Consider the following 12,953-nt stretch of genomic DNA (forward strand, 5'->3'; position numbering starts at 1 on the left):
TCTATGCATCAGAAGGTCTGTGTGCCTGCTTGTGGTTTAGCACCATCTGGAAGTTCAAATTTGACTTTAGAAATGATGTCATACTTGCTTACTGCAAACCAGGCTAATGTTGGTTGAGATTTGGATGCAGTTCAGGTAAAAAATAAAATAAAATAAAAAAGGACCCTCAAGTTTTTTATCTTGATTCTAGGAGACTGCATAAAGCTCTAAAGATAGAGTGAAGGTGATTGAAGGGCATGATCCAAATTCCTTTGAAGTTAAGTACATGCTTTCTAGCACGTGGAAAATCAACTCCCACACAGAAGACCTCAGCTGGCACTGACTCCCTCCTGTCATACTGAATTTGGGTGTTTTGCTTAGTCTGTTGATCACAACCATCCTTGCTCTCTGTTTTATTCCAGGAGAAATGTTCTCACGGCTAGGGTTGCTTTTCATCTCTTCTTGCCCAGGAAGATGCAGCAGAACCCTGATAGATCACACATGGAGAGAAGGTGCTACAAATGTTAAGTGTATTATTCATCATTAAAGAGTATTTTTTCTAAATTCTCTCCAGCACCACTCACTGCCTTCCATATTGTAATTTATTTGCATCACAGGTCTCTTTTAGGTCCAGCTTTGATAACTAGAATGTGGAACTGATAGGGCCACAGTCATTTCTTTTTCTCTCTGTATCTCACTGAATAGTCCTGTTGCAAATATCTATAATTGATGGTAACCATTTCTAACTACTGCTGTAATCTGAAGTACTCAGCATGTTCTGCCAATTTTCAAGGATCTCACCAAATGCCCATGCTTTATGCGTAAGCTAAGTACACATTTTGTTATCAGATATGATGAAACCCAAAGAGAAATAGTGGTGTTATTCCAGATTGGTAGATAAAAATAACTTCAGCAACTTCCTCCTCTTCTTCCTCCTCCTCTTCCTCTTCTTCCTATTCCTCCTCTGCTTTCTCCTCCTCCTCTTCCTCCTTCTCCTCCTCTTCCTCTTCTTACCCCCATCATGCTACTGGGAGTTTGGGGCTCAGGAATGCTGTATCACTGAGCTATATCCTCAGTCTTTTTTTACTTCTTTGTTTTGAGACAACAAAGTTATAGAGTCTGACCTCAAACTTGTGATCCTTCTGCCTTTACCTCCTGAGTTGCTGGTATTATAGGTGTGCACCACTAAGGCTGAAGAGGAAGATAACTTTAAACAAAGATAAGCCACTTTAGAATTAAGATGCTTAAGCTTTGGTGTACCTGGCATAGATTTTCATTTAAGAAAGGGAAGATTCCCAGGAAATGACTATCTCCTCTACCTTCCCAGCCCCTGTATATATGTGGCCATTATGTGAGAAGAGATATAGCTATCTGATATTTGAACAATCTGTGGTTTTCAGGCTCTCTGATCACTGAGTGTCCACCCACTCTCATTGTGCGATCAGTACTATTATGCCCTGTGGGCTCCAAACACCTGTCATCACCCCTTCTGCATGAGGGCTTTCCAAATTCATCCTCTTTTCTGGGCCAAAACTGGAAAAACTATTCACTCACCTCCATGTCAACTTTGACCTTTAGAAATAAAACTTTGGCACCCTTTTCTTGGAAAGGGTAAACAAAGGAGATTGTATCCCAGTAACTTTTATTTTTAATATCATCTTCTTTTGCTGATACAGTCTACCAAAGACTGATTCCTTCCTTTAACATCATAAAACATTAGGCACATAGAACCTATCTCTCCTACCCTTTTTGTTTTACAGAGGAACAAGCCCTGGCTGGAGGCTAAGTTGGGGAGACTTGTTTGTCCTGATCCTCACAGCTAGATAGAAGCAAACCTGAGCCCAAGGCCTCAGTGTTCTTTTCTGATTGTTCAAGTTGTTTTTGCCTCTGTGTACTCTTCGTGTTTTTACATATCTATTTCTTTTGGCTTATTATAGTATTCTTGCAATCTTTAAAAATTTTTTTCTTTCCATCTAAATTTCACTTGACTATAACATAAAGAAGCAAAATATTCAACAAAAATTTTCATGAGATGCAGCAACCCTCTACTTCCCATTGTCCTTTTCTTCTTCCCCCAAACAATCCCTTATGATTATTTTTTTCTGGTTATTTTGACTTCTCAACTTAGTGGTTATTTATGTTGCTACTCTCTATTGATTTTTCTGGTATGGAAGGTGAGAATTAAGCCTTTCATCACTCCAGTACCCCATTGCCTATGTGAACCCTATTGTCCCCTTTTTCTCTCAGAAGAGTTATATGATAATTTGGTTGCCAGACTTGTTTTGTTGTTGTTATTTTTGTCTCTCTTGTTCTTGAAAGAGATTGTTGTAAGATGTTTGTTAATCCTTAGTTGTATACTCATGTATTTTTCAACCTTATAGAAATATGAATTATTAAACTGTACAGTTCAGTGAGTTTTGATAAATCTGTACACCATTTATCTACTCTCCTAATCAATTTAGAGAACAAAAACATTCAGTTTTGACCTGTAGTCAGTCCTTCTCATCTCCCACCATGGGCAACCATGTAGTCATTTCTGTCACCTACATTATTTGATCTATTTTAGAATTTCATAAAAGTGGAAATAGAATCATGTAACATGTCTTCTGGATTCTTTCCACTCAATCTGCTTTTGAGTCTTACCATTTATATTGCATTTTTCTGTAGTTTATTCCTTTGTACTGCTAGATACTATTTCAGATAAATATACTATAGTTGTTTATCCTTTCATTTGATGGTGGAGATTTGGGTTTTTCCATTGTGACCCATTGTAAATAATTCTGCTATGAACATTTCTATAAACATCATTTTATAGTCATCCTTTGGACTTACTTATGATCTAATTTAATTTTGGTTTATTTGGTTTAATATGGTGCATTCCTTTCTCACACCAAGGGAATTAACCACCAAGTATTTCATATATCACTTCCCAAACTGACCATAACAGATCACTGGGGAGATAACTCTTAGAACCCATGGATGATTCTAACCTGATCTTCTGTTCTTTACATATGATCACATTAAGTTGTCTTTAATGATTCAAAAAAAATAAATCATGGTGCTTATCTTGGTCCATTTGAGATGTTTTAGTAAAATATCTGAATAAGGTATCTTACAGACAATAGAAATATATTCCTTACAGTTCCATAGACTGGGAAATCCATGCTCATTGTGCCAGCAGATGCAGTGTCTGGCAAAGGCTCCGTATACGCAATGCCTTCTCACTATGTCTTCACATGTTGGCAGGGACTAATGGGCCCTCTTGGGTATGTTCTTTAAAGGTGCTAATCCCACCCATGAGGACTCTGCCCCCATGATCTAATCATCCCCCAAAGTCCCACATCTTAATATTATTGTATGGCAATTCCATTTCAACATAAGATTTTTGGAATGTCACAAACATTCAGATGATAGCAATGGCATCTGCTGAAATGGCAACACAGTAATTTTGGCACAAGGTTCTAGTCCTTTTTTTTTTTAAATCCAGTTAAAACTGGGTGTGGTGGTACGCACCTATAATCCTAGTGACTTGGGAGGCTATGGCAGGAGGATTGAAAGTTCAAAGCCAGCCTCAGCAACTTAGTGAGGCCCTGAGCAACTTAGTGAGAACTTACTTATCTCAAAAATAAGTAAATAAAAATGGGCTGGGGATGTGGCTCAGTAGCTAAGTACCCCTGCTTTCAATCCCTGGTACTCTCCCCAAAAAAGAAAAGAATCCAATAAAAAAACAAATGTCTTGGAATTAGTATATTAGATATGATTATTCAGTTGACAACAATTTCCTCCAAAGTCTCATAGTCTGTTCAATAATTAAAGAGAATAAACCTTCACATAAAGTGTCACAGTTGCCTTTTTAAAACTAGAACAGTGGGCATTTGAAAACATAGAGACAAATACAATGTTGTAGATCAATATGGTAGAATTTAAAAAGGCTATAGAAGATTAATGTTAAAATGGTCTTTTAATGACTCGCATATTCTTTGTATTGTCTTGTTTTTTCTACTACCTAGTGATTTTTTTTTCTGTAATCTAGAATCTGAATAGTCTAGAAATAAAACTTTCTTTGCACATACTGTTCAGAATCTGAAATATAAAAATAAGGTTTATGTTTTATCTTTTTGTTAGTGAAAACCAGGAATTGGAATATTCTAATTTTTGTACTTAGGTAGAAATAGGAATTTTTTAAGTATTTGGAAAGCAGTTTTTCATATAACTGGAAAATTGGGTGTTTAGTTTCTACATCATTTTATTCCTCTGGCAGCACTAACTTCCTCTTGGCAATACGTATTTCTCTAATTTAGGAGTGTTTCTTTATGTGTCAATCTTGTTCTTCCAGATGCTCATAATGTTCTCCTGTATCTGGAGGATGCTCCAAATTCTGAGGAATGTTTTGTCCTCATTGGGCTCTCAGACATGGAATATTAATGTGCTTTATCTCCCAGCCTAAGTGAATATATTGTTTCCTGAAATCAGGGAAGCAAACATGGAGTATACTACTATTTCATAAAGTCTTATTTCATAGAAACCTTACATTTAAAAAAATACTATTAAGATATACGTAAAACAGGACTTTAAGGTATACCACAGGCTGTTATAATATATAGAATCAAAGTGCCTGTGAGCAGTGGGTTGATCACACTGTGCTCAGGAGGCACATGCTACCATCCCCGCTGCAAGAGCAGCCTTGATGGTTATTGATAGCCTCTTTGTAAAACCAAAACCTTCTTTTTCCTGATTTCAGGTAGATGCATTGAGATTACGACTGGAAGAAAAAGAATCTTTTCTTAATAAAAAAACAAAACAATTGCAGGATCTCACTGAAGAGAAGGGAACACTGGCTGGAGAGATTCGTGACATGAAAGACATGTTAGAAGTAAAGGAAAGAAAAATTAATGTTCTTCAGAAAAAGGTAAGTAGCTGACATAAACCTTTCAAGTTGGAAATTGGTATTATGCATCTTTTGTCATTTTAGAGAAATTTTGAGCAGGTGGAAAATAAATTATCTTTAAAATTTTTGATTAGGAAGTTTAAACTTTTTAGTTCCTGGCATTTTACTTACTGGTAGTTGTATCATATAATTTTTAGCTTGGCCTTATGAATTTTTTTATTTCATACTCTAAAACTTAAATGGAGTTTTTTTCATTTATTAGTTTAAACATAGAGGTAATTTTATAAATTTTGATGTAAACAGAATAGTAGGACTTGGGTGCTTTTAAGTGGTAGAGCTTCTTCTTAGCAGGTGTGAGGTCATGTATTCCACACTCAGCACTGGATAAAAAAGTATCCAGTGAGCTGATTTTTCATTTTTCCTTCCTGAGAGTTGAACAATGTATTTTGTGAGTCTTTAGTGCATTTTATAATTATTAATCTTCAGTAGGTTATATCCTGATGTCTGAGTTTATTCTTGCTATTATAGCAAAATATATAAGACTAGGCAATTTATAAAAACCAGAAATTTATTTTCTCAAAGTTCTAAAGGAAAGTCCAAGATCAAGGTAGAGGTAGGTTCAGTGTCCAATGAGGGTTTTCTTTCTTTCCAACATACTGCCTTGTTGCTGCATCCTCCAGAGGGCATATATGCCATACTCTCACATGATGGGATGATTCCCTCTAGCCCATTTATAAGGTTGCTAATCTCATTTATGTGGTCTCTGGTCTCATGACTGAAGCACTTTCTATGGACTCCACCTCTTAATATTTTCACATTGGTCATTAAGTCACATTCAGACCATAGCAACTGCCAAATCCATGTAGATTATCTGGAGAGAAGAGTTATGTTTTACACACAATAGTCATTTTGTATCAGTAGAGAGAATGTTTAAATCCCAACACAGTGACCCAAAAAGAAAGATGCTGAACCTCATTAGGACCCTTCTCTTCCTTCTTTCAGTGGCTCCTTTTCTCCATTATAGGAGTCCTTGATTTTGCTATAGCACTGTGATTTTCTTTAAAAAAAAATTAGTTGTAGATGGACACAATACCTTTATTTATTTATTTATTTATTTATTTATTTATTTATTCATTCATCGTGCTGAGGATTGGACCCAGTGCCTCACGCTTGCTAGTTAAGTGCTGTACTACTGAGCTAGAACCCCCGACTGGCGCTATGGTTTTCTTTTGGATAATTCCCATTTGCTGACATGTACAGTTTAGGGGGAATCTATAGAATGCCTTGCCTTCCCCTAGGAAAAGGGTCAGCAAGGAGAGAAACCAATTTCTGCTCTTTTATGAAAGATAAAAAGGGTTAGAAAGATGTAGAGCACTCAGATTAATAGGCAATCATTGTGGAAATCAATGGTGGGCCAGGATACATTATCTTACGCAGGCATGTTGCTAGGCACTGTGCTGTAGCTGCATTTACCACCATCCTCTTGGCATCACTTGTCCTCATCATCTCTCACCCAGCTCATATTGAAAGTATTCTAACTTCTTTTCCTTCACCTATCCTTGTATTTCTTAGTCTGTTCTCAACATAGAAGCTTACTCTCTGGTCAAAACTCTCCAGTCACAACCAGCTACAAAATTTGTGGGACCCAGAACAAATGAAGGTGTTGTGGTGCTGACAATCAAACCCAGGGCCTCACATATGCTAGGCAAGCACTCTGCCACTGTACTATACTCTCAGCTCATGGCTCAGTACAAATGTGGAGGGTCTTGTTCAAAAAATCAAGAGTTTCAGGATGGTAATAGCAGAACATTAAACCATATGTTGAACCCAGTGCTATTGTACAAGTTACAAGTCCATGAAGCTGTCCCAATTCCAGGGGCTTCCATTTTCATTCAGAGTTAACAGTGGAAGTCTTTACAAGAGTGCATGGTGTCCTGCATGATCAAGCTCCTGACCTCCTGTCGTGCTGCTATCCCCTTTACTCATGTCACATTGGTCTCTACTGCCTTTGTGCTCTTCTGAGGAGACATCAGACATGCTTTCTTATGGCTTTGACGTTTGCTATACTCTCTGTGGGGACACTCACCCTGGACTTGCTCTGCCCTATGTGGTAGCTAAGGTCTAAAGCTCTTGACTTGTGCTGTAGGTGTGAAAAACATACCAGAGTTTGAAGACTTATTTTGAAAACTGTATCTTTATATTATATATTGAAATATAAATATTTTGGACATAGAGGTGAGCTAAAATGTAATTTTAAAATTAATATCACCTCTTCCTTTTTAGTTTTTTAATGTGATTATAAGAAATTTAGAAATTACCTGTGTGGCTTCCATTATGTTTCTACTGAACAGAACTGCTCCAAGTGTTCACACAACTCATGCCTTTCCTCCTTTTGGGTCTCTGTTCAAATGGTACTTTGTTATAGACCTTTGCCCTTTGTTATAGAAATAAAATAGCATTATTGCATTCTTACCTGTGTGTTCCTTTGTGCAATTTTATTTTTACTGCCAATTTGACTCAAGGACTGAGGTAATCAATGATGACCATAACAGTTGGTACTTGTATGTTTCTGTGGAGATGTTGGGATGAGATTATCAATGAATTCCTAGTATCTAAACCCCTACCTGTCTACACTTCTGCCTTTTCGTGAGTTCTCTGGGCTTTTCAAATATAGAGGTCTCCTCTCAGTTGCATTCCTGTTCTTTTTTCTTTTTTTAATACAAGAGAGATTATTTTATTTTATTTTTTTAAAGTCATCCATTTTGTGGTAATTTTGTGGTAAGACACATTTGGTACTGAGAGTAGGATACCATTTTTTTGTATTCATTGTACACAAATGGGGTACAACTTTTGTTTCTCTGGTTGTACACGAAGTAGAGTCACACCATTTGCGTAATCATACATGTTCATAGGGTAATGATGTTTGTCTCATTCTACTATTTTTCCTTCCCCTGACCCTCTCCCGCCCTCATTTTTCTCTATACTACCCATCCTTCCTCCATTCTTGCCTCCCCCACCCACTGTTATGTATCATGTTATGTATCATTATCCACTTATCAGAGAAATCATTTGGCCTTTGGTTTTTGGGATTGACTTATCTCACTTAGCATGATATTCTCCAGCTGCATCCATTTACCTACAAATGCCATAATTTTATTCTTCTTTATGGCTGAGTAATATTCCATTGTGTATATATACCACAGTTTCTTTATCCATTCATCAATTGAAGGACATCTAGGTTGTTTCTATAATCTAGCTATTGTGAATTCTGCAGCTATGAACATTGATGTGGCTGCATCACTGTATTATGCTGATTTTAAGTCCTTGGGCTATAGGCCAAGGAGTGGGATAGCTGGGTCAAATGATGGTTCCATTCTAAGTTTCCTAAAGAATCTCCATACTGCTTTCCAGAGTGGCTGCACCAATTTGCAGTCCCACCAGCAATGTATGAGTGTACCTTTTTCCCCACATCCTCATCAATACCTATTGTTGCATGCATTCTTGATAATAGACATTCTAATTGGGATGAGATTAAATCTTAGGGTGGTTTTGATTTGCATTTCTCTTGCTACTAGAGATGCTAAACATTTTTTCATGTATCTGTTGATTGCTTGTAGATCTTCTGTGAAGGGTCTCCTCATTTCCTTAGCCCATTTATTGATTGGGTTATTTGTGTTCTTGGTATAAAGTTTTTTGAGTTCTTATAGATTCTGGAGATTATTGCTCTATCTGAAGAATGTGTGGCAAAGATATTCTCTCACTCTGTAGGCTCTCTCTTCACATTGTTGATTGTTTTATTTGCTGAGAAAAAGTTTTTAATTTGAATCTATCCCAATTATTGATTCCTGCTTTTATTTCTTGTGCTTTGGGATTCATGTTAAGGAAGTCTTGTCCTAAGCTGACATGATGAAGATTTGGATCTAGTTTTTCTTGTATTAGGTGCAGGGTCTCTGGTCTAATTCTGAGGTCCTTGATCCATTTCCAAGTTGAGTTTCATGCAGGGTGAGAGATAGGGGTTTATTGTTCCAGTTTTTAGGGAGAATGCTTTTAGTTTTTCTCCATTTAGAATGATGTTAGCTGTATGCTTAGCATACTATCCCTATTTTTTTTTAGTGTTTTGAGTATGAAGGGTACTGTATTTTATCAAATGATTTTTCTGCATCTATTTAAATAATCATATGATTCTTAACTTTAAGTCTTTTGATGTGGTGAATTACATTTATTGATTCCAGATGTTGAACCAACCTTGCATCCCTGGAATGAAACCCACTTGATCATGATGCACTATCTTTTAAATATGGCTTTGTATGTAATTTGATAAATTTTGTTAAGAAGTTTTGCATCTATGTTCATTAGGGATATTGGTCTGAAGTTTTCTTTCCTCGATATGTCTTTGTATGGTTTTGGTATCAGTGTGGTATTAGCTTTATAAAAAGAGTTTGGAAGGGTTCCCTCCTTTTCTATTTCATGGAATACTTTGAGGAGTATTGAAATGAGTTCTTCTTTGAAGGTCTGTTAGAACTCGACTGAGAATTCATCTGGTCCTGGGATTTTCTTGGTTGGTAGGCTTTTGATGACTTCTTCTATTTCATTGCTTAAAATCGATCTATTTAAATTTTGTATGTCCGCCAGATTCAGTTTGGATGGATCATATGTCTCTAGAAACTTGTTGATGTTTTAAAAATTTTCTATTTTGTTGGAGTATAGATTTTCAAAATAGCTTCTAATGTTTTTTATAATTCAGAAGTGTCTGTCATGATATTTCCTTTTTCATGATGAATTTTAGTAATCTGAGTTTTCTCTCTCCTCTTTGTTAGTGTGGCTAAGGGTTCATCAATTTTGTTTATTTTTTCGAAGAACCAACTTTTTGTTTTGTCAATGTTTTGAATTGTTTCTTTTGTTTCAATTTCATTGATTTCTGTTCTGATTTTAATTATTTCCTGTCTTCTACTACTTTTGGTGTTGATCTTTTCTTCTTTTTCTAGTGGTTTGAGCTGTAATGTTAGATCATTTATTTGTTGACTTTTTCTCCTTTTATTGAATGTACTCCATGCAATGAATTTTCCTCTTAGTACTGCTTTCATAGTGTCCCAGAGATTTTGATATGTTGTATCTTTGTTCTTGTTTACCTCTAAGAATTTTTTTACTTCCCCCCTCATGTCTTCTGTTATCCATGCATCATTCAGTAGCATATTATTTAATCTTCAGGTGTTGGAGTAGTTTCTGTTTTTTATTTTATCATTGATTTCTAATTTAATTCCACTATGTTCTGATCAAATACATGGTAGTATCTCTTTTATTTGTTTTTGGTAAGAGTAGCTTTGTGGCATAACGTGGTCTACTTTAGAGAAGGATTCATGTGCTACTGAGAAGAAATGTATTCACTTGTTCATGGATAGAATATTCTATATATGTCTGTTAAGTCTAAGTTATTGATTGTGTTATTGAGTTCTATGTTTTCTTTGTTCAGTTTTTGTTTGGAACATCTGTCCAATGGTGAGAGAAGTATGTTAAAGTCACCTGGTATTATTGTGTTGTGGTCTGTTTGTTTCCTGGAATTGAGAAGGATTTGTTTAACATACATGAATACACCATTGTTTGGGGCATAAATATTTATGATTGATATGTCTTGCTGATTTATGCTTCCCTTAGCAGTATGAAATGTCCTTCTTTATCGCTTTTGACTAACTTTGGCTTGAAGTCCACTTTATCTAAGATTAGGATGGATACCCCTGCTTTTTTACTGAGTTCATGTGCATGGTATGGTTTTTCCCATTCTTTCACCTTTAGTCTGTGAGTATCTTTTTCTATGAGATGAGTCTCTTGAAGGCAGCATATTGTTGAACTTTTTTTTTTAATCCAATCTTCCAGTCTTTTGATGGATGAGTTTATGACATTAACATTCAGGGTTATTATTGAGCTATAACTTGTATTCATGGTCATTTTGGCTTATTTTTGGTTTTTAACTTGACGTGGTTTCTCCTTTAATTGGCCATTCCTTTAAGGTAGTTCCTCCCTTTGCTGACTTACATTGTTGTTTTTCATTTCTTTCTCATTGAATATTTTGCTGAGAATGTTCTATAGTGCAGGCTTTCTATTTGTAAATTCTTTTAACTTTTGTTTATCATGGAAGGATTTTATTTTGTTGTCAAATCTGAAGGTAAGTTTTGCTGTGTATAAGATTCTTGGTTGGCATCCATTTTCTTTCAGAGCTTGAAATATGTTGTTCCAGGCCCTTCTTGCTTTTAGGGTCTGGGTTGAGAAATCTGCTGATATCCATATTGGTTTCCCCCTATATGTAATCTGATGCTCTTCTCTGGCAGCCTTAAAAATCCTATCTTTATTTTGTATGTAAGATATTTTCATTATAATGTGTCTTGGTGTGGATCTGTTGTAATTTTGCGCACCTGGTGTTCTTTAATTCTGGAAGTTCCGTTCATGACCTCTTAACATCTTCTCAGTTTGTTCAACTTTATTTTCAAGATTAAATATTTTGTCTTCACTGTCTGATATTCTGTTTTCCATGAGGTCTATTCTGTTGGTGATGCTTTCTATTGAGTTTTTAATTTAGTTTATCATTTCTTTCATTTCAGGTATTTCTGTTTTTTTTTTTTTTTTTTTATCAGAATCTCTATCTCTTTATTGAAGTCTTCTTCTGCTTCCTGCATTTGTTCTTTTAACTGTTTTCTGGAATGGTCATACATTGCCTGCATTTGCTCTCTTATCTCGTCTTTTGCTTCATGGATCATTTTAATTCTAAACTCTTTTTCTGTCATTTCTGCTGCCATGCTGTCATTGGATTCTATCACAATAGCATCTTGGTTTGTTAGGGACACTTTCTTCCCCTGTTTTTTCATATCGTTTCTATATATTCCCCTCTAGCAGTGAAGATCAGATATACTGAAGTTCCCCTCTTGCAGGCTTATTATGACCCTGCAGTTTTCTACTACCTCTCCTTTGAAGGGAAGATCAATACCAGTAACTCCCAATACAGAGAAAATGCAGCCCTGAACCTGATAGCCCCTATAAAGACTTTAACATTATTGTAATGAACAGGATCAGTTTGATTACTCCTTACAGTATTTTTAGTTGTGAACAAGAGGATGGGGAAGGGTGTAGGATGTAAGTGGGTAAATAGAGGTACCTGTCAAAGGGCCTCCAGTCTCCTGTAGGGGTCTCAGGAAAGGAGCCGCCCTTCTACTGATGATGTCCATACCCTCAGGAATAATTCAAAATGCCTGCACCAGCCTCCAAAGAAGCTGGGAAGCCCCTATGAGGGTATGCTAGGTCAGCAATGCTATCATTGGGTTTTATTGATATAGCATCTAGGTTTGTTTGGGACACCTTCTTCCCTTGTTTTCTCATGTTGTTCGTGTATCTTCCCCTCTAGCAGTGTGACCGAGGTATTGCAGTTTCCCCCCTATAGACTTATAGTGTGCCTGCAGGTTTCCCAATACCTCACCTTGAAGTGAGAGATCAATATTTGCAGCACACAATACAAAGTGTATGCATCCTTAACCCAAATAGTCCCTATTAAATATTAACCATATTGTCTTAATAAACAGAGATGATGAGTTCAATTGTTATGTACAGCATAACCAGGTTTGCAATAAGGACCACAATTTCTATGGTAAACAAAGAGAATGGGGAGGGGTGCAGGATATAATGTCAATGAGATAAGAAGTGAGTCTATAGAGGTACTATGTCCTAGGAATAGTAAAAGTGGAATTAAAAGAAATTGGTTGTCAGCATGAGAAAAGGGAGAAAGAGTCTCCAAGGAAACAGATAAGAGGAAAATAGAGTGAGAAAAATATTAATAAAAGAAAAGAAGAGTAGGAATAACAGTAGGTATAATAGGAATAATCATAATACTACTACTAATGAAAAAAAATCTACAATTAAATTATACTCTTCAAACCTCCTAGTCTTCACTAGCCTGATGCCTGAGCAGAACTTGATAATGTGGTGTCCCAAGAAGGATCACTAGGGATGGTGGTCTCCAGGTCGGGAATAATCCATGCTAGTGGGCAGAGGAGATCCCATGTGTTGACAGATGGCCAGCCACAGTGTGAGCACTACACTGTGG

At 36.3% G+C, this 12,953-nt stretch overlaps 1 protein-coding gene across 6 annotated transcripts in view; it reads left to right on the forward strand.

Moving 5' to 3' along the window:
* Erc2 (ELKS/RAB6-interacting/CAST family member 2) overlaps positions 1-12,953 on the forward strand; it is a 978,194-nt gene that overhangs the window by 425,224 nt on the left and 540,017 nt on the right. For all 6 annotated transcript variants that reach the window (XM_047532409.1, XM_047532410.1, XM_047532412.1 and 3 more), the window contains one exon: positions 4,721-4,888. In XM_047532409.1, the coding sequence (XP_047388365.1) occupies positions 4,721-4,888 (168 nt within the window). The remainder of the gene's footprint in view (positions 1-4,720; positions 4,889-12,953) is intronic.

The sequence above is a fragment of the Sciurus carolinensis genome, chromosome 17 (assembly GCF_902686445.1).
Source record: "Sciurus carolinensis chromosome 17, mSciCar1.2, whole genome shotgun sequence".
NCBI lineage: Eukaryota > Metazoa > Chordata > Mammalia > Rodentia > Sciuridae > Sciurus > Sciurus carolinensis.